The 21,887-nt window shown below is 36.7% G+C and overlaps 1 protein-coding gene and 1 non-coding gene across 3 annotated transcripts in view; both read right to left on the bottom strand.

Moving 5' to 3' along the window:
- Wdr7 (WD repeat domain 7) overlaps window positions 1–21,887 on the bottom strand; it is a 296,825-nt gene that overhangs the window by 194,635 nt on the left and 80,303 nt on the right. The window contains exons 15-17 of one of the 2 annotated variants that reach the window (XM_052742313.1): window positions 15,743–16,512; window positions 14,100–14,188; window positions 638–733 (exon numbers count right to left, since the gene is read on the bottom strand). In XM_052742313.1, the coding sequence (XP_052598273.1) occupies window positions 638–733; window positions 14,100–14,188; window positions 15,743–16,512 (955 nt within the window). The remainder of the gene's footprint in view (window positions 1–637; window positions 734–14,099; window positions 14,189–15,742; window positions 16,513–21,887) is intronic. The other variant, XM_052742314.1, reaches the window with a different exon arrangement.
- LOC128113122 (U1 spliceosomal RNA) lies at window positions 11,621–11,783 on the bottom strand. Its single transcript, XR_008219347.1, has one exon. It is a non-coding gene; the product is annotated as a U1 spliceosomal RNA (small nuclear RNA).

Below are 21,887 nucleotides of genomic sequence, written 5' to 3'. Positions count from 1 at the left end.
CCAGTGTTTGCATATTCCATTAGCAATTTCAGAGCTCTGAGATTATTTTCCATCTGTGTGACTACACAACAAGAAGGATCTGCTAGCCCAACTGAACCCAAAGTCTTAAATTACAGATTTCTGTGCCTCTGCCTGAAGCAGAAACAGTACAAGAATAGGAGAATTCTTATCGGCTTATGTAATCAATCTGAAGACTTTCAGAGAGAATGTAAATTAACAGACTCACTCATCTTTTGCTAGAGCATATGGTTGTGTAAGATAGCACATTGTGTCTCTCACACACTAATTGTACATATAAAATAAGTTCTCGTTAATGCCACAAATCAAATGGCAAAAACCACTATGACAAACAGTCCACCTTTTAACCAAGACTTCACAACCAAGCTTAGCATCCCTGCCTTCCTGTGACTGTGGAGGTGATTGCAGACATGGTTTATTCTCAGCAGGAGGAACATCACATTTTTACATTTGCCACCTGGCATTGAGTTCAGCAAATAAAGTTACAAAATGGGAACCTCAGAACTCATACAAAATAAAGCAGATGGAGGTATAAATCAGATTTTAAAAAAAAAAAGAGTAAGTTTATCAGGCCAAAGCAGAGACAGAAAGGAAGTTGATACAAAGTGAGAGAGAATACCTTCATTTACTAAAAAACAGGTATGTAAAGTGGTAGAAGCAGAGTCAGAGCCAGAGTGATCAGCATCAGACCGAGCAGAAACGACAGGTGCAGCGGCTTGCAGAGAAAAACAGGAGAAATAAAGAGGAAAGAATTGAGGTACAGCAGTTTCTGAAAAAAAGCTCAGTATTAGTGAAGAATGAAAACAAATTAGCAAAATATAGTGAACACACAACTAAAAAATGAAGTTTTAATTGGAAGGGAATGTTCATTAGAAAGTACCACAGAGATGGTGCATCATTTTGAACAGTGATCTCAATGTAGTTCAACTTCCTCTTAAAGCCAACATCTTTTTTATATTATAAATCCACAATAAAACAAATCTTATAAAAACATAACCACAAAACAAGAAAACTACATTAAGAATTATCAGAAATTTAATTCAGTCTTTAAAATACATGATAGAGAAAACTTTTATGAGGCCTTCATATTGTTGATGGTATTTTTTGAACAGTTTATTTTATAATATTATGTGTAAACTATTTTGAAATACCACAAAAGAATACCCAATGGCATTTTGATTCTCTACACTTACCTAAGAACTCAATTTCAAATATACCAACTTGTAGAAAACATACACAGTATGTTATGTTGAACTCTTCTTGGAAGAATTTTAATAGTTTCATTTCCTTTAAAAATATATGCACTGAAACTAAAATCATGAACTTCATAATTCTTATACAATGAATGAACCAATCCCCCTCCCCCAACCCAAGAAAGTTGTACTCCTAGGAAAATGTTGCAGCTTAAATTATCATATGAAAAAGCCAAAGGACCTTATGGCACACACATTCTACAACTAGAGGTCAATGTTAAGATTTAGAGGTCATCATTTGACACTTCCTTCCTATGAAAAAATTACCATATGTCATGCACAAGCATCTTCAAATTAATCCCTCTCCTTTCTTTTGTAGCTGAGCAGCAATGGGTTTGGGCTCTGAGCACAGCAGCCATTGTCTGCCAGATGATATGTTTGCTTTGCACGCAGTGAAGCTCTTTTGTTATGATGGGACAGCTGCAGGAAAACAACAACTTTTTATAATTTTCACACGAATGTCACTCAGGCACGTGGGCGGTGACCAGTAAAACCAAAAGAAGTCTGTGAACAGTAGGAAAAGGGAAACCAGCTCCATACTTCTCCTACCCATGGAACTTTTATGTGGAAAACTGCAATGCTTTTTTATCAAGACAGACCTGGGTTTTGTTTATTATAAACTTATGACTATTTTGTGTTATATTTATTATTTAATTACATGTCATAATTTCTAAAATTTCCACTATAATCTTTAAAAGAATACCAACTAGTTAATATCCTCCACTGAATAATTTTAAAATTTAAAATTTCTCTTTAGTAGTTTATTACAAAATTCAGTAAAAATGACCTAGATAACATTTACCTCACCATGCAAAAAGCTTATAAGCACTGGCAGCAAAGGGGGATCCCCCTGTGGCTGAACTTCATGCCACCAAAAATGCTGAGCACCCTGCTCTAGGGGACCCCAACAGTAGAAACAGTAGTACTAAACGTGCTTAGAGGAAACAGTAGTATTACATGTGCTTAGAGGAAACAGTAGTACTAACCATGCTTAGAGGAAACAGCAGTACTAAACGTGCTTAGAGGAAACAGTAGTACTAAACGTGCTTAGAGGAAACAGTAGTATTACATGTGCTTAGAGGAAACAGTAGTACTAACCATGCTTAGAGGAAACAGCAGTACTAACCGTGCTTAGAGGAAACAGCAGTACTAACCGTGCTTAGAGGAAACAGTAGTACTAACCATGCTTAGAGGAAACAGTAGTACTAACCGTGCTTAGAGGAAACAGCAGTACTAAACGTGCTTAGAGGAAACAGCAGTACTAACCGTGCTTAGAGGAAACAGCAGTACTGACCGTGCTTAGAGGAAACAGTAGTACTAACCATGCTTAGAGGAAACAGCAGTACTAACCGTGCTTAGAGGAAACAGTAGTACTAACCATGCTTAGAGGAAACAGCAGTACTAACCATGCTTAGAGGAAACAGCAGTACTAACCGTGCTTAGAGGAAACAGCAGTACTAAACGTGCTTAGAGGAAACAGCAGTACTAACCGTGCTTAGAGGAAACAGCAGTACTGACCGTGCTTAGAGGAAACAGTAGTACTAACCATGCTTAGAGGAAACAGCAGTACTAACCGTGCTTAGAGGAAACAGTAGTACTAACCATGCTTAGAGGAAACAGCAGTACTAACCATGCTTAGAGGAAACAGCAGTACTAACCGTGCTTAGAGGAAACAGCAGTACTAAACGTGCTTAGAGGAAACAGCAGTACTGACCGTGCATAGAGGAAACAGCAGTATAACCGTGCTTAGAGGAAACAGCAGTACTGACCGTGCTTAGAGGAAACTGATTATGTATATAATGCATCTGGCCGCACTCCCGCCCGGCTAATCCTCCCTCACTACAAGTCTCTTCTCACATTCTCTGAAAAATCTGTGGTAATTGTTTGAGTTCACCCTAATTCTATAGGTGCACTAGGATGAGAGGATGAAAAGTCATATTTGCTCGTCTTCTTAAAGCAGAAAAGTTGCAGTGCCACCTATGATTTATTGTTTCTTACACATGGAAAGAGACCTCCGTTCTGTTATTTTGCCAGGGAGGGTCCTTTAAGAAAGAACTAGTGGAGCTCACAGCCTCATCAATGGCTTACCATCCCATGGAAAATTTGATCATTATAGCAAACTTATATAATATGAGCCCGTAAATATGTGCTCCAGCTTTTCTTTAAATAGCATAAACATGTGTTTTCAACATTATAATGTCTATGCTTTCTGTCTGAATAGACCTTGTTTAGTTTTCATCTGAGGCATATCCTAAACTCCATCTATCCTTTACTCCTATTGTGATATGAGAAACATGTATGTGACAAAAATTAACATTTTGAATGACAAAGGCTCTTCACCTATTGGTCCAAATCTCAAAAGTCTTCTAGTTTATAAGCACAAAAAATCCTTACATTTTTCACAGGGGAAAAAAGAACATCGAAAAATAAAGAAAAATAAAGGCAATGCTTAAGGAAGTAAAGTTTTTCAAAGCTTAACACTGGAAAGATACAATTATTTAATGATGAATAACCTTAACTAAATTATTAATGGTAATCATAATCCTGGGAAGAAGGGAGAATAGGGAAGAGAGAGAGGATGGAGGGGAGAAGGAAGAAGAGGAGTGGAGTAGGGGAAGAGGGAAAAGGAGCAAATAAAGACACTTTAGAAGCAGGACCTCCGGTAGCACCAGCCGCCACAGACCTACCCTGAAGACATTCGGAACCAGGTCTGGCATTATTTTCCTTCTTACACTCTTCCTTTATGTCTGTGCTTTTCTATGTCTTGTATAAATGGACATCCTATTCATCTTTCAAATCAACACACAGTATTCAAGATAAATCATTAATTTGGACTTATCTCTTCCTAAGATCTAACTGAAGTACAAAACTAAATATTATACCTGGGAGTGGTGGTATATGCCTGTAATTTCAGCACTTAGGAGATAGGGGTAGAAGCACCAGTAGCTCAAAGTCATCCTTGACTATACAGCAACTTTAAAGAAGCCTAATTGATATAAGACTATGTCTCAAAAAATCAGAAACAAAACAAAGTAAAAATAAAATCAAATAATGTAACATCCCATCAGACTATCTAGACTACATGTCCAGTGCCCCATGCAAATGTCAATTAACAGAATAACTTTGCTATGAATGTGATAAAAATGTGAAAACAAAAACTCTAAATTGTCTTTCTAATGCCTTTTGTCATGAAAAATTCACACTTAATGTGTCCTAGTTCAGAAAAGATAATAGAGAGCTGTACTATTAATCTATTATGAACGTGTGTACATTAACCATGAAGGCACTATTACAATATGGATCCCTAAACATTTTCCTGCTGGATTCAAATATAAACTCTAGTCAATCAGTTATTTTCAACAGACCAAGTCCACTGTCCCCTCTCACATGACATGTAGCATGTCCAGAAATACTGAACTACAAAGTTCCCAACTCTGCCCCTATCTGCTAAGTAGCTATCATCTTGAAACATCCACTTACCATCACCAGACTGATTCTCTCTTTATATTCTCAATAGACCCCAGTTTTCTAGGCTCTCAGTCATTTTGTTGTTCTTTGATCTTCTAATTTGATTATACATATCTTTCAATTATTTCATGAGAATAAGTACAAAAAAACTAACTTTTCAAGACTATAAATGCTTGAAAATATTAGCAACCTAACTTTGTATTTGACTGATAGTTTGGAACTGTGAGCAAAAACCTCTTTAAGAGGCTGTGTCCGTTCTGGTATGCTTGTTTTTATTTTTATCTGATTTTGTTTATTATAATAATAAATTATTATTATTATTATTATTGTTGTTGTTGTTTAGATGTCTGTCTGCTTTCTAATGAGAGAGAGAAAGAAAGGGTATAGGTTTGGGTGGGTGGGAAAGTGGGGAGATCTAAGAGAATTTGGGAGAAGGGAAACCACTGTAAGAAGAATATATTAATCGCTTCTTGGCCTTTTGGCTAAGATCAAGAAGAATATATTGTATGAAAAAATTATTTTCAACAAAAATAAATTAATTTAATTTTAAAAAATGAAGCTCATTAGAATTGTAGTATGGTGAGGAGACTGGAACATGGCAAGTCAGAGGCTAGTTGCCTTATCGTGGCCTACATCTAGCCCTCAAGACTGCAGACACCTTGACCATTTCTTTGCCTGAACTGAACCTGTGATTAACAGACAGAAACCTATTAGAATCTACTAACTCAGCAGACCACTAGCTGTCACCACACAAAAAGCTAAGAATGTCATCAGACATCATCGTGGGCCTATAGAAAAGCTTCTCTCATCTTGCTGCTACACACTCTGATGACTTATCAATATATTTTAAACTTGCCTTGATTTACAGCTTTCTTTGTTCTGTAAAGTATGAAACTGTTTCCATGTTGGAACAAGGAATTCTGGGTAACCTAAATCATGTTCCTGGTCAGTCACTCCAAAATAAACTGTCTCTTATTACCTTTAAGATGAAAGCTGTGGTTTTTGAGTCAACAGAAATAAATTATGGCAGCAGCCATGATAATTTCAAATGTAGTATGTGTTGCATACTACAAAAACTACTTAAACAACTTTGAAGTTTTTTGTGGACTTTTAAAACATATTATTTCTGGAGACCCTGCAAGTCAAGAATAAATCCCTGCCTTAAGTAACTGTAATGGTCTTGGGAATTACAGCCATAATTGTTATGATCCATTGTTTCAGGGTATGAATAAAAAGCGGTCTTGGGAATTACGGCCATAATTGTTATGATCCATTGTTTCAGGGCATGAATAAAAAGCATACAGCACAATGCATGGTAGGTTCTAAGTCAATCACCTACTCATAGTGTAATTTTGTACATCATGGTAGAGATCCCATAAACACATGAAAACCTTACCTCAGTAATATATGTATTTATAATCTAGACATGTTTACTTAGATATTGAGTAACAAACCAGGAAGCAATACATAACTGAACTGTCAAACATCATTAGGCCAAAAAAAAAAAAATCCTCTATGAGAGAATTAAATAATTAATGGGAACTTCCTTGCAAACATCCAGACAACAGAAAGAAGTAAGGACCTACCATTTCAGAATGAATTAGCAATTCCACAGTGATGAAATGCATAAATGGTAAGGCAATAACGTATCAAGAAGCTCATAATGCTTAAAAATTATAGTAGTGGTGCTGGAGCAATGGTTCCTGCTGCTCTTGCGGAGGAGCCCAAGTTCAGTTCCCAGCACCCACATGGTGGCCCACAGCTAGCTTAGCTCTAACTCTAGTCCTAGAGGATCTGGCACCCTCTTCTAGCCTCTGTGGGCACTAGGCATGCATGTGGTGCACTTACATATATTCAGGCAAACATTTATATAAAAAATAAATTTAAAAAATAAAGTAGCATTACTTAATCTCTGAATCATCACTAACTCACATCAGAACTGGAGTAGGCTCAGATACAATGGTGATTCTGCTTGGTCTATAACTATAGCCAGAGACTTAAAATCTTTTATAAAATGCCCTCATTACTAACATCAAAAAAAAAAATAAATGAGTCCTATAAGACCAAGAATTGGAGGGAAACAATTCATTACAGTGACAGATGAATGTATACGAAAAGCTGTTAAAACTTCCCATGTCATCAATACTTATCAGGTGATTAATATACATTCCAGATACTGAGCTAAACATGAAGACACAGAGATCTGAGAAAGTCTAAGAGCCACAGACACTCTAACTCTTGTAGAAAAGCAAATAAACCTATTAAAGCATTATGAACTCTCTCCTCTATATTGTCTCCAATATGTATAAGCACTCCTTAAGGCAGGGACTTATTTTGTTCTTATAGTCACAGTACCTAGTTACTGAAATATTTCTCTAAAAGCATAAAGAGCACATAAGGATTTATTAGTTACCAGCTCCTTTTATGAATCAGCTACTGTACCAACAAATTATGAAAAATCAGTGAGCAAGATAACAATCCCTATTTTTTAAGCTTCCCCAACAAATTTGAGTAATGGGTCAATTTTTAAAATGTGGTGGTTAAGTTGGACATTGTCTTCCCTATTATTTGGTGACGCCATCGAGATTCATTTCATATATGTATATATGTTAGGATTCCAACTGGACATCTTAAGAAACCAAGTAAAACCTCCAGTGCCAGGAATGAGCTACATCTTGTTGAGTCATTAGCAAAAAGGGTACCATGGAATCCCTAAAACATCAGAAGGTACTCCGCACACTACTGAGGAGAAAAATAATTATCAATAATATCACTCAGATATAAACCCTGTAACCTACAACAGTACCTATCCACAAGACAGATTGTTGAAATAGTGGCACAAAAGTTTTGGGAGTAACCAACCATTGACTGGCTTTAAAGTTGACTTCATGAGATGAACCCATACCTGACACTGTCAAAGAAGTGAAAAGCCTGAGACCAGATAGATTAGGGGGGTAGAGAAAAGTCTGATACTATTATTCTGCTAAAGGAATACAGCAATAAAATAACTCCTAATGAAATACTATTATACTCATAGATCAGTGCCTCCTTCAACGCTCTTCAAATGAGCTGCTTTTTGCAATAGATGGGAATCAATATAAACACCCACAGTTGGACAGTGTGAAGAGAAGAGAGTGAGAGCTTTTAGAGAATTCAGTCGTAAATGGTATGTCTTCATCAAGCCCCTCCCATCAAGGCTCAGGAATATATGTGAAAGAAAAGGAGGAAAGGTTGAAAGAACCAGAGGTAATGGATGACTCCAAGGATATAGTGTCTTCCAGACACATATGAACTCACAGAGACCATGGCAACACATACAAGACCTGCACAGGTTCAAGTCAGACAGGATCCCAGCACTGAGAAGGGGAAGTGGACACAGAGTTCCACCCCTAACCATGAAGCTTTCTGCTCCTGCTACCCACTGGCAAAGGAAAAATCAGTTTTCTCCAACTGAGTGTCACTGGGTATATTGACCACATTCAGGGCAGGCCCCATGGCAAGGAGTAGTCAACAAAAAAAAAGAAAAGCATTGGTATTTTGTGGCGTTTTGTCTCATTTTGCTTTCTTTTCCCGTTTTTTAAATTTATTTATGTTTTGTTTGTTTGTTTGTTTTTGTTTTATCGTATTGGTCTTCTACCTCTTTGGGTTTTTGTTGTTGTTTTTGTTTGTTTGTTTGTTTTTTAAGAGAGACATAGAGAGAAAGAACATAAAGTTGGGTGGATAGGGAGGTGGGAAGGATCTAGGAATGGTTGTGGAAGGGAAACCTGATCAAAATATTGTGGCAAGGTCACAAGGAAGTCACACAGTTGAAGGACTTAAGGTTATAATAGTATGCTCTTTGCAAGTTTATTTTCAAATGAATTTGAAATGAGTTGAATTTATATTATCTACACTAAGAAATGAAAGCAGTCCTTGTTGAGTAATCTCAGGAAAAATTTATATGAATCAAATAATAGTTTATCACTGTCTTTCCAGGATCTGTAGCAGAAATCTAAGCTTGAAGTGGAGTAATGGATGGATCTGAGAATCCCTTAAAATTTTGTGTTTGGAATTAACATGTTATTTTTTTAATCTTCATTTATTTTTACTTAAAATTTTTCTTTCATATATATAAGACAAAGTCAACCCTATAACTGGCCTGTTTTATCAACTTGACAGACTCCTAAGTCAAGACACAGAGAATCTAAACTCAGTGAGTAGGGAACACAAAACTGGAGTCTTGGGAAAAGAGGACAGAACTTAAAGGTTGGAGAAGAGAGAAAAGAGATACCAGGACTTGTAACACGAATTGCTAAATGGTCTTATTAATTAAAAAAAAATCCAGAGCCAGATATTAGGGTGAAAGCTGAAAGATCATAGAAATAGAACAAGCCACAGCCAACCTCACCTCTCCAACTCCTCAACTGATCCTGTTCCCACGAATCCTCAGACTGAAAGCCTCTGAGTCTGCACCCCTGAGGGGCATTCTCCACCCAGCCATGTCACTTCCTGGGATTAAAGGTGTACGTGTTTTCCAAGAAAAGGCATGAGATCTCAAGTGCTGGGATTAAAGGCATGTGCCACCATTGCCTAACTCTGTTGTGGCCTTGAACTCAGAGATCCAGACAGATCTCTGCCTCCCAAGTGATAGGATTAAGGTGTGTGCCACCACTGTCTGGCCTCTATGTCTAATCTAGTAGCTGGCTCTGTCTTCTGATACCCCTGATAAGTTTATTACGGTACACAATATATTGGGGTACACAATATTTCACCACAAGGGCTGAAGTTGTGCAGAAGGTTCTCCTCAGGTTCTAGCAGAGTACCAGTCAGAACACTTCAAGAAACCAGCGAGGAAGGGAGAATGAACCATCATAAAGCCTAGAAACAAGTTGGTGGTGCCTTTCTCCACCAGCCTATTGGGAATCCTCAGAATCATGGAGCATTTAATAACATTCTAAGGAAGATCTTGCCTCAGTAATAGGGAATAATTTGCCTTATTTAGAACACTGCTCAAATATCTACCTATTCAAACTGCTTTCACAGAATTCCATCTTAAAAAAAAGCTCAAGAAGGTTTGTAAGGATGCAAAATACCCAGTATTCTGTCTGACAAAATTTTAAGCATCTGCCATGTTAATCAAGCATGAACATTCACAGAGGCAGGAAAGTACGGTCCCTAAAAACAAACAAGCAAATACATGACAATAATTAGATAATCCTACACATTCAAAGTGAGATAGTTAGGAAAGATACAAAAATCATCACCCAGGCCAAAAGTACATTAAGATAGGATTAAAGAAAGTTCAGAACCTGATGAAAAAAAGACTAATTAAGCTGAAACTGCTATAGTAGAAACTAAATCAAACGTGGGAAGGGGTGGCACAAAAGTAGTCTGGTGAGAGAGTTCATTGGTTATAGGCAGGTGCAGCCAAGCTATACCTGAGATCTCCAGTAGTTTGTCCTCTGATTTCCACATTTCCCCATGGCAAGGCAAATGTGGACATGGAAAAACACACAGACACACAAATAAATATTTAAATAAATAAAATTTTAAAAATTTAAGGCATCATTGACAAATGAGACCATTTTAAGCATAAATTTACATATAATGAGACCACTGAGAAAAAAATATTTGAAGCACTATGTAAAATAATTCCAAAATCCACTAAAAATTATGAAATAAGAAACAGACTCAAAGATACCTAGTAATCCACAAGATAGCAAAAGAAAGAAATGCCCTAAGGGAAGTAGGGCAATGGAAACACAGCAAACGAAAGACTCAATCTAACTAGACTGACAATACCATTAAATGGAAACACCTTAAGACAATGAAAAGCCAATCACAACCAAATATGGTGGCACACACCTTCTATCCCAGCACTGGGGAGGCAGAAGCAGACCAGTCTCTGCAAACTGAAGGCCAGCCTGGTCTACAGATTAAGTTCCAGGACAGGCAGGGCTACAAAGAGACCCTGTCTCAAAAAACAAAACAATCAAACCAAATTAAGTCACACTGGATAAAAGAGCAAGATGTAACTACACAATGCCGACATAAGAAACATACCTTAAATACAAAGCCCCAAACAGACAAAAGGCAAAAAGATGGGAAAGTTGTATGATTAAAAGTAACTCAAGATGCTAAATATTAAGAATAGAGTGTATTTTAGAAAAAAAAAAGGATATCAGGAAGCATAAAGATGATCATTTATAATAATAAATAAGCCAAATAATAAGAATGAATGTTCCAAAATTTATGTGTCTATTATGGAAAAAATCTTACAGAAGTGTAAGGAAACATAAGCAAGTGAACAATTATGGCTTCCAGTTTCAATCATCTTAGACACTTAATAGAGACAAGTAGGCAGAAAATGATCAACTGTACATTACATTTGAATATCACAGAACAACTTGACGTGACGTTATAAAGTATGCTACTTAATACCAGACTACATACTTCTTAACATACAGGGTATGTTCACCAAGATAGAACACGCACACACACACACACACACACACACACACACACACACACACACACACCACATCAGTATGTGTGTATACTGGTAATGTAATACAAATAATAATTAGCTTGATTTAGCAATTCCAAAATATACAAATATATTGAAACACCTATGCCACTAATATGCACAATTAGTTTTGTTTTGTTTTTCTTTTGTTTTTGTATTAACCTAGAACCTAATTTCCTGAAGACTATTTCTTAAATTTCTTGGCAAAATGGCTAAGAGGTCAATACAAATGCTTAAGAACTCCTGGGTTTCACATCTTGATTTCACCTGTTCCAGCTGTGTGGAGGCTAGAAAAGGGTTTTGTAAAAGCACTTAGAGAAAAGAAAGGTCCAAGAAACACAATCGAGGGTGGCTACTTTTTGTTACAGCAAAAAGTCAGGAGAGAGTACAAACGCAGTCTCCCACTACCACAAATGATGCAGTCAAGTTTCCTGCATTTGGGGAAATCTCAGGGGTCAACACACCCCAAGGCGATGGGTGAGCCTCACTCTGGGAAAACCACCTGCTCAATCATGGTATCTCCCCTGCCAGGTAAGTATGCACAATTATTTTTAAATAAGTAAATACAGTAAAATGAAAAAATTCCAAAGGATTCCAATCACGGAAGTAATATTATTTCACTATTAAAAAGAACCCAAACTGATCCTTGGAAAATCTTAGAAATATTTGAAAAATTAAGTATTTCATCACTAAATTGCCTATTAATAAATAAAAACAAATAAAAGTACAGAAAATGTGGGAGTTGCCACCAAGCAATATTCAGACAAGAATCTCAGCACTAAATATGAGGGAATCCGGGACAACAGTCATGTGTCATTAACTTCCGAGTCCCCTTAAACTACAAGCAGAAGAGTGAATTTAAAACAGAAACGAGATGATAGTAATTATAAATCAAAGAACATGAAAGCAGAAAAACCACAGAAGTCAATTAAGCAGAGCTGGGTCTTAGGGAAGTTCCTAAAAATTGTTTTCTACTAGACAATCTGGATTTAAAAAAAAAAAAAAAAAACAGAAAATGAATAACAAAAAAGAAAAAGGGGATTTTAAGAATTTCTAGAGCCGGGCGGTGGTGGCGCACGCCTTTAATCCCAGCACTCGGGAGGCAGAGCCAGGCGGATCTCTGTGAGTTCGAGGCCAGCCTGGGCTACCAAGTGAGTCCCAGGAAAGGCGCAAAGCTACACAGAGAAACCCTGTCTCGAAAAACCAAAAAAAAAAAAAGAATTTCTAGAACCTTTTGCCTGATAAATTTAACAGAAAGTTCACTAAAGAAAATGTCTGAATGTCTGAAATATATCCAAAAAATTAAAATACATAGTTAAAAATCTTATAAGAAAACTTGAGGCCTGCAAGCTTTCACTTAATGAATCAGACAACCCAAATAAAGAGTAACGAATATTCATCTATACAAACCATTCCAGAAAAGTCCAAAGAAAAGGATCACCTTTCTCTGACTCTTTGAGGCCACTAGCTTGTCACCAGCTACAGAAAGCCATTACCAGAAAGGAAACCCCACCCTAAAATCCCCCTGAACACCACACGCCTTCAACAAAATTTTACTAGTTATATTTAATAAGCTATAAAATGGATAAGTCATCAGGATGAACTGTGATTTATATGCCATGTGTTCTTCAAACAAAAAAAGTCAATATTCTTTATCTTATGAAGAAAATATAGGAGGAAAATCTTATAATTACTTCAACAGATGCAGAAAGAAAATCTGACTAAATTTAACACCTACTAATAGTAAAGTTAAAATCTCAACAAATTAGGAATATAGAGTATTTCCTTAATGCAATAAAGGGCATCTTGGAAGAAAATCTAAATAGAGAAAATATGTATAACAGAATAATACACAGCAGTGAAAATAACAGACTATAGTTCTAACGCAATAAAATTGATAAATTTGACAGTAGAGGCCAAACACAAAAGAATATATATACTATACAGTGAACTAAACTCAAGGAAATATCAAGAAGTACAAAATAAATCATAAACATTGTTGAATTTCAATACAGATGCTGTGACAGTGAAAAAAATTGAAAATTAAAAAGGGGGAGAGGAAGAGGAGGTCACCAGAAAAGTTTGTTGGTGCTAATTGGGTCCCCTTTATTTGAAATTCCAGAAGTACTTTATTATAAGGGTTGTTGCTTTTTCTAATTCTGGAGTATTTGCACATCATGATGAGCTATCTTGCAACTAAAAATCAAGTCTAAATAGAGAATTCATTTGTTTTATATACAACCTATTCTTCACCCTGATTTTTAAATAGCTATAAAAGATACATTCTGGAACAAATGAGCATATTAATTCACAGAAATGTTTAGAATTTCAAGAGAAGGAGAAATTCAGCCTTCCCCCTCTCCTACTCCCTAATGAAAAAACAAAAACAATGAAAGTTATGGTATATTATATAAAATAAAGAACAGTTTAATAGAATCTCAACTTGTGAACAGCAATGCAGACACCACTAGCAGACAGTAGAAGACAAGTTGTAACATAAATCTATGATTTCAATCATTCCCAAGGAGAGTTTTAAAAAAAAGGCATAACTTTTAAACTTAAGATACACACAGTTAACTACTGTTGTCAAGTTAAGGTGGCCCTAATACATACAAATTAGGCCAAAGACCATATAATAAAATTATCTGAAATATGCTCAGTTATCAATTTCCAAATAAATCTGATTTATTTGTAACTGACATCTTAATTATCCATATTTACATCTGGAATATAACAACTTTTCTCTCTTTTAACAATCTGAGACAAACAAAATATTATGATTATACATTAGCAAGGCCTTCTCAGTTTCTACAGCTGAAATGTCACGCCAATTACTTAGTAAGATTTAATTTTACCTTGTTTAATCTGTCCTTGCACAATATTACTGGAAGTTGGAGGGGAACCCCTTGCCTTAGAAAGGTCTGGGGTGCCCGGTCTAGGTGGCCTTTAAAAGAAGAAAAAGAAACATTGAACATTTTCCTATTTCCAGAGCTATTCAAAATGTCATTCTCTAGATCGAAAAGAAATATACAAAGAACATTTTCAATTTACGATTTCAAAAAGATGGTCATTTTCTAAGTTTTGTACTATCTATGCTGTCCATTTCAAATACTGGCAAAATAACTACATGATTATGAAGTAGAAAATACAATTTTTTTGTAATAAATTTTTACTTTCTGTTAGTCTTAAAACATATTTTTGAACACTCCAATGAACTACTATTGACAGGCAAAAATCACTCTTCACCTTCTCTTCTTTACTAGTAACATCCTGGAATTTCAGCCTACCCCATTATCACTAGCACCTAGGAATTCATGGAATAATACACTGCTTTGAAAAGTATTTAACCATATATATGGCAATAAAGCATAAAGAAATCTTGGAGTCTAGAGGTAAGGTATCTCTTTTGAACTCTGGCTCAAAATAATCCCATATAAAAGTATTTACAAGATTAAAGACATTGAATTTTTATAGGGTAATTACAAGAAAACATGGCACAAAATGAATGCTATCTAAGTATTTCTTAGGTTTAAAAAACTGATGTGGTCAACTTTAATAAAGCATAATAACAAGTTGTCTTCATAACTTTGAGAAATCGCATTCAGGCTAAGTATTTAAAAACATCAAAATATTCTGTTTTTAAAGTAGTCTGTTTTAAAAGTTATTTTCTCTTCCCTATTGCAAAATTTGGACTAGACTGATTACCACATTCCAGAACCAATCATTGGACCCATTGTTACTGCATACAGATTACAATGAAAAGCATTGTGAATGGATACACATTTGAACTGAATGTCAATTCAAACTTCCACAAGCTATAAATTCAAGGTTATATTTATGGAGCTCAAAGAGATGGCTCAGCAGTTAAGAGCACATACTGTTCTTGCAGAGGACTGGAGTGGTTCCCAGCACCCCATTGGGCAGCTCATAACCACCTGTAACTCCAGCCCCAGGGAATGTAACATCCTCTTCTGGACTCCACGGGCATCTACATTCACACATGCACAGACCCACATATAAGCACATAATTTAAAAAAAATAATGCTATTTGTGGTGGTCCACACCTTTAAACTCATTACTCAGGAGGCAGAGTTAGGCCAGCCTCTGTGAGTTCAAGGCTGGCCTTTGTCTATGCTGAGTTACAGACTAGTCAGGGTTATCTCAGAAAAAATAAATCATCTTTAATAAAAAAATTTTAAAGATTTAATTTATTCAAGAGCTATCCTCTGTGACCAACTCCTATACTGTAAAGCCATTTAAAATAGCAACTAAGTATGACTACACATATATAATATTGCTATAATTGTATTGTGTTTTAAACTAGGCATTTTAGAAATGCCTCTGTTTTATAGTTTAAATGGGAATCACTAATGTGACACTAAAGTGTAAGTGTGCACAGAGCCAAAAGAAAAAAAGAGTAATAAATAATAACAAAAATAGAGTATGGTCATTTATCCCTTTTGAAAATAAAGAATAAAATCAAACTACATAGTCACACCTGGTCGGGCCCTTCTTCATGTGATCGCCAATGAAAGTCGCATTGGTCATACTCATTAAAGTGTTTGCCAGCGATATGATGGACAGCAGATGTTGAGTGGTGACGGCTCGAGACACTGTGTAGGTCCCCTTTCCTACTCCCTCAGCTGTCGGCAGCTTCCTTCCTATTTCTGCTTTCCCAGGAAGGAGTTTACCAGCTGCCTGATTATAACCAGGAAGCATCAACGACATATGACCTCCTCTCGATAAGAGACCGAAGGACACTGTGCAGTGCGGTTTCAGCATCCCGAGACGATCAAGACAGACTTCATCCAGAACCTCATTCAGACCCCAGGCATGAAGACAGGACATGAATAATTTTGCAGTGTCCATGGTTAGATTGTACTCTAGTAAGGTCAGTGGCTTGGACTTGCTGGCCCGGTACTCAGGGTCACTGTCTTCTCTTCTCTGCCTCGTCGTCTCCTCATCCTCCTCTTCCTCATCGAGGAGGTGTTCCTTTATGTTCTCTTTGATAGTCTCCTTCACTTGCTGGAAAAGAACTGCTGCTCGTTTCCCAGTTAGAAAAGAGCCCCCTTTGTCTGAACTGCCAGATGCCTTTTGCAAATTCTCTGGGGAAATAAGTGCAGTATCCGGCCTAGAGGCTTCTTCAGTCAGGAGTTGAATAATCAAAGCTTCCACATCAAAGAACAGCACATGGATGTCCGGATCTGTTAGGTTTGTCTTTATTGCTTGAACCATCAGGGAGTTATGAGAATATTTAGGTAAATTCCCCTGCAACAAATATTTTTTAAAAATAGTTACAATTCAAAGTATTTAATCTCAACATTCATTAATGAGCAATAAACAGCTAAATCAAAATGTTTATGAAGCTGTCTTTTTAGGGCTTCTAGAAAATTAAATATCTTTGCCAACCAGCAACATGTAAAAGATATGAGCTTATACAATGACTTTACACTGACACAATCATTAAAATACCAATTAATTTAAAACCAAGTATACATTAATAAATTCTTATTACGAAAGTGGGAGTCTCCTTCATCATTAAAATTGGTTTCAGTAACATTAGCAGACTCTGAAAATGAACTGTAGCTGCCCCTGAAGAAGCTGTGGTCCTTCTGGAGCACTGAGCACTGAAATCCTTCCTTCGGCACTTACCTTCAGTCTTTCCCCTGCCAAATTCCCTCCAAAGACAGTCAAGTCTTCGGGTTTCAGACATGAGTAAGGAGATCCTGACCATGTTCCTTCTACTTCTCTCCTTTATTTTCTGTCCATTTTAGCCAAATCTATTCAAAGTATAGAGGCTCCTCAGGCCAGGTCCTCCATTCTTTTCCGTATCTGACATTGTCTTAGGGAGACAAGAATGTATACTGGACAGTTCATGTACGTCATGCTTGTGTGTATGCATGTGTACTTGTAAAATCCATACATGTCATACAAGAATGTAAATAGCAATTATTTTTTGATGGAATCATAGAACATTTTGTACAGATTTTATATATTTCTTAAATTACACATAATAACACATGCTATCTTTTCATAACTAGAAAATAAATCTATAGAATAAAATATAGAAGGCCCATTTATAAAACCCCCTTTCAGCTTTAACAAACAAACAGGCTCTTGAACCATATCTGTGACTCCTGACATACAAATCCTTTCATTTTTCCTTTTGCATGAGTCTGCCTTTAAGTCCTCTTCTACATGGCCCTAATTCTCAATCACAACATATATGCACATCAAATCAGTACAGTGAATGCCTTGAATATATATGTCTTACTCATCAATTGTATCTCATTCACTTTGAGGACAAGACTCTAATTCTCCCAGGAAAAAGTTAGCCAACAATACATTTAGTTCCCCATCTCCCATGTGTCAGATATTTAGATATTTCAGAAATATTTGTATGGTTATTGTTTTAGTTACTTATAACTTCCTTATTCTGCAGGGTAATTTCAAAACGTGAACAAACTATGCCTTATTCATTCTGTGCAATCAGAGTCTAGCAGAATGAACAAAGAACATTAAAAAAACCTTACAAAATTATTCAAATTGCTCATCAACTCTTCCTGTAATTGTTACAATAAATTCCTTTAACTGGTCTCTCTTCTGTCTCCATTTCCATCCTTCCTGACTATGTTTCCAGCTTCAGAGATTATCAATATCATTTTATAACTTGAGAAGAAAATCCAGACTTCTCTGCAAAGCAAAACACACCCTTGCTTGTAGATTTCATTTCACCTCCAGTCACCAGCCTGTAACTTAACACCAAATCACCTCTCATTTCTAGAAAGTTTCAAATATTGGACCTTTGCATTTGTTTACACTAGGACCACATTCACAAAAGATCTCAAGTTGTTCACCATCCAAAAATTACTCAAGGAATTATTCACGCAGATGTTATCACTGCCTCCTTTATATAAACTTCTCTGAATTGAATGACATTTAAAGGATGATATAAATCTTTCTATATTATAGTCAACAACATAAAGAATATTGCTAATATGATAATGTTACACTATTGAAGAGTCAATATGAAACTAAAGGGGCATGGCCGAGAAATTACCAATTCTATCTCAGGTGACCAGTGAGCTCCTCACAGAAGAGCTAACTTGAGCATAAAAAAAACACTCATGGTGGAAAGAAAAATGCAGAAAAGGACAGTGGCAATGACAATCAGGGGCAGGGGATGGGGTGGACGCTGAGGAACCCATAGGTGATCAAGAGGATGAGCCCAGGCCACAGCTCACTAAGAGCTTAAAGACCACAGTGAGGCCTTTGAACTGTATTTCGTAAGCCAGGGTGCCATTAAAATACAGGTTCCTGGACCTGATCATCAGACCCAAATAGCATGGCCTGGAATGTGTACAAATAGGTCTAAGGAATAGCCAGACAACTGTATACAGTAAAGTCGGGAACAACTATCCAAATGAAGGGAGTCACATAACCAGACACAGTACTATTAGCTTAAAAGGAGCAAGAGCAGGGTCATGAACATAAAATGGAGGCGGCAGAAGCCACACAGATGATCAAGATAAAAGTGCAATAACCCAAAGGATGTGAGCGATGGGACAGAATGAAGAATATGTACTTGAGCCTTTCATTTCTCCAAGCTCTGTTCTTCATGGTTTCCTTTGAAACACTGAACATGTAATATCACACACTATACTTAGTGCTTTGTACTTACCAGTACTAACTCAAGTGAATTATGTACAACCTTATACATATGTGTTATGTCCAATAATATTGATACAAAATTATAATTAATAATTGCAGCCACTATTTCAAAGCTGTTGCTGTAGTTCAGGAACTATTCTAGTTATTAGCACTGGCTATGTGACTGGCTATGGAGTCCTAGCTGTCCTGGGATTCACTGAGACCCACCTGCCTCTGAGCCCACAGTGCTGGGATTTTAAATACATCTGACACCATTCCCAGAAATCTGAAATCTTAGGGAAAAGAAAATTGACCTAGGTATACAGCTCTGACAACAGGTATGAAGGAACAGGTAACATTAGGTAAAATGAAGAGGTCTCCACAGTGCTCCTGAGGATGTTTTTTCTGAAAAATACTTGCAACATTCTTTTAGAAAAAAGAGATTATTATCAACCAAACAACATAAAATCAAACAAGTTTGGCTAAGAAATTACTGAAGCAATGAGAAGGGCTTGAACAAAAGAAGGCAGAAGGAAACCAGAAGGTAGACAGACTTCAACCCATCTCGTCTGATGTCAGCCACACATGTGCCCATCAGCACCCGCAGCTCCTCAGGCATCTCCATCTCCTTCTGAAGGTGTTCCAGCAGTTAGCCACATGCTCACAACAAAAAGGTTATCTAATTAATACCATGACTGGGTGTGACTTTGTAAGATTCTCTTTAGTACAATCTCTCAGAGCTACTGAATGTGCCCTGTGGGGATGGGGGTGGGGAGGACTGTACCTAATAGCACTCTTCTACACAAAAAGAGAATGTAAAAGACAAAGAAAACACCACTACCAAGATAAAATATAACAGAAGAAAACACATTAAGGCTGAAGGGGGAAGGAGAGAAGATGACTCATCATTCCAGTGTTTCTCACTGAATGAGCTGTTTCTCACACCACCAAGGCCTGACAACCAACTCTACTGACTTAGGCAATCTGTCACAACAAAAAGTAGATGCCCTCAAAGTTGGGAGGACGATGTTGGCTAAAGGTGAAGAACCGACAGAGTCAGTCACTCTCAGGTCTGGTTTTCTAGAATGTGATACTAAGATGAGATACAGGAAAGGAACAAAAACATCTAGCAAATTCCAAGGTTTTCTTGGCTTAATGATAAAATATATACACCTGGGACCAGAGTGATTCACTCAAATCATCAGATATTTTCAACAATTTCAAAGCTAACTCATGAGGATGTTCTAGAAGGGCCACTCTGCTACATTTATTAGAACCCCTGCAATGTGGATGTACAATTCATCTTAAAGTTATCACAGAGCAGGATTTAATTCAGTTCAATAAATATTTGTGGAGTAACCTATTGTGTAAACAAGCCTGGGAGGAAACAAAATATTCGTCCTCAAAGAAATAGTTGAAAACCTACTTGACAATGGCTAAAAAGGAAAATGACTGAGTCTCCAACTTGCTAGTAAATGCAATTATACACATATCTACACTCACATGACAGGCTAGTACACAGATTTATTTTATGCTTATTTTAAGTATCTGATTTATCACAATTTTTATTTGAGAAAGTACATATTAAGCTATGTGAGGTTTCTTTTGTTTTGAGACAGGTTCTCTCTATGGAGCCCTAGCTGTCCTGGGATTCACTGAGACCCACCTGCCTCTGAGCCCATAGTGCTGGGATTTTAAATACATCTGACACCATGCCCAGAAATCTGAAATCTTAAGGAAAGGAAAATTAACTTAAAATATAACACAAAAGAAAACACGGGGGGAACAAAATACTGGACTCCTAACTCATAACTGAAAGTGAACCTGTGGCAGGAACATTAGATAAAATAATATCTCAAGTAAAACCCAAAGAAAACAACAGAACTACCATCCCGATATCAGGGCTCATCAACGCATGCGGGAATCTCGGCATATAAACACGTCAGATGTAGTAGACCCCACAAGCAAAACATAATAATCCAGAATGTTCAGAGAAATAACATTGACATGTGTCTATATAACAGTTTTCATCATTTTATATAACTGAATAAATTCTAGGTGAGTCTGCTGAAACATTTGATAGCTTTGTCTCTGCCTACCAATATTACGCTTTAAGGGTCTTTAATGGGTTTAAGATTTTAAATGCATTGCATTTTACCCACTGACTACAAGAATTTTTAAGCTCTCACTATTCACTTCATTGATCCTGACTTGAAAGCTCACTGATTTTGAAATCATTGTTCAATAACACAGCTTTCAATGCTATCTTTAAATAGTCTTGTGATTTATTATTCTTTCTGAATCCAATCTATAATATCATTTGATATGGGCTTTATCTAAAAGTAGAGTTGATTTGTACTACCAAGTATTATGTTAGTTGATTTTCATAATCAAATGCAAGACAGATATGTTGATTTGCGTGTGTGTGTATATGTGTGTGTGTGTGTGTGTGTGTGTGTGTGTGTGTGTGTGTGTGTGTCTCTCTCGCATGTGCACATAGTACTGGTTGTTGGGTATGTGTGTTGGAGTGGGTATATGCACATGAATGTGCAGGCCAGTGTTCGGCTTCCTGAACTTAGTGCTCACTGATTCACCTCTCCAGCACTGGGATTATGTGCACTGCCTTGCCCAGCAGTGCCTGGCTGCAGGGACCCAAACTCGGGCAGGTCCAAAGGCTTGTTCTCTAGCAGCCACTTTACCAACCGAGCCATTTCCCTAGCTTTGGGTGATATATTTTTTAAATTCGAATTAGCTTTGAAATCAGTGATTAAAGACAGGTTAGAAAACGAATGTCTACCATATACACAGACCCCTCTTTAAACATCAATACTGAACTCTAAAATAGAGTACAAGAAAATTTTTACCAAAAATATTCATTTACTATTTTATAAAATGCATAATTGTATAGGTATCCTATGTATAATAAATGGTTTAAACAACTTACATTTCCTTAGTATAAAAACTGATTTAATATCAAAAACTATTTGGCAGGA

The sequence above is a fragment of the Peromyscus californicus genome, unplaced genomic scaffold (assembly GCF_007827085.1).
Source record: "Peromyscus californicus insignis strain IS unplaced genomic scaffold, ASM782708v3 Scaffold_17__1_contigs__length_78620276, whole genome shotgun sequence".
Classification (NCBI taxonomy): domain Eukaryota; kingdom Metazoa; phylum Chordata; class Mammalia; order Rodentia; family Cricetidae; genus Peromyscus; species Peromyscus californicus.
The sequence above is the reverse complement of the archived record's forward strand: the minus strand, read 5'-3'. Positions and strand labels throughout refer to the sequence as shown.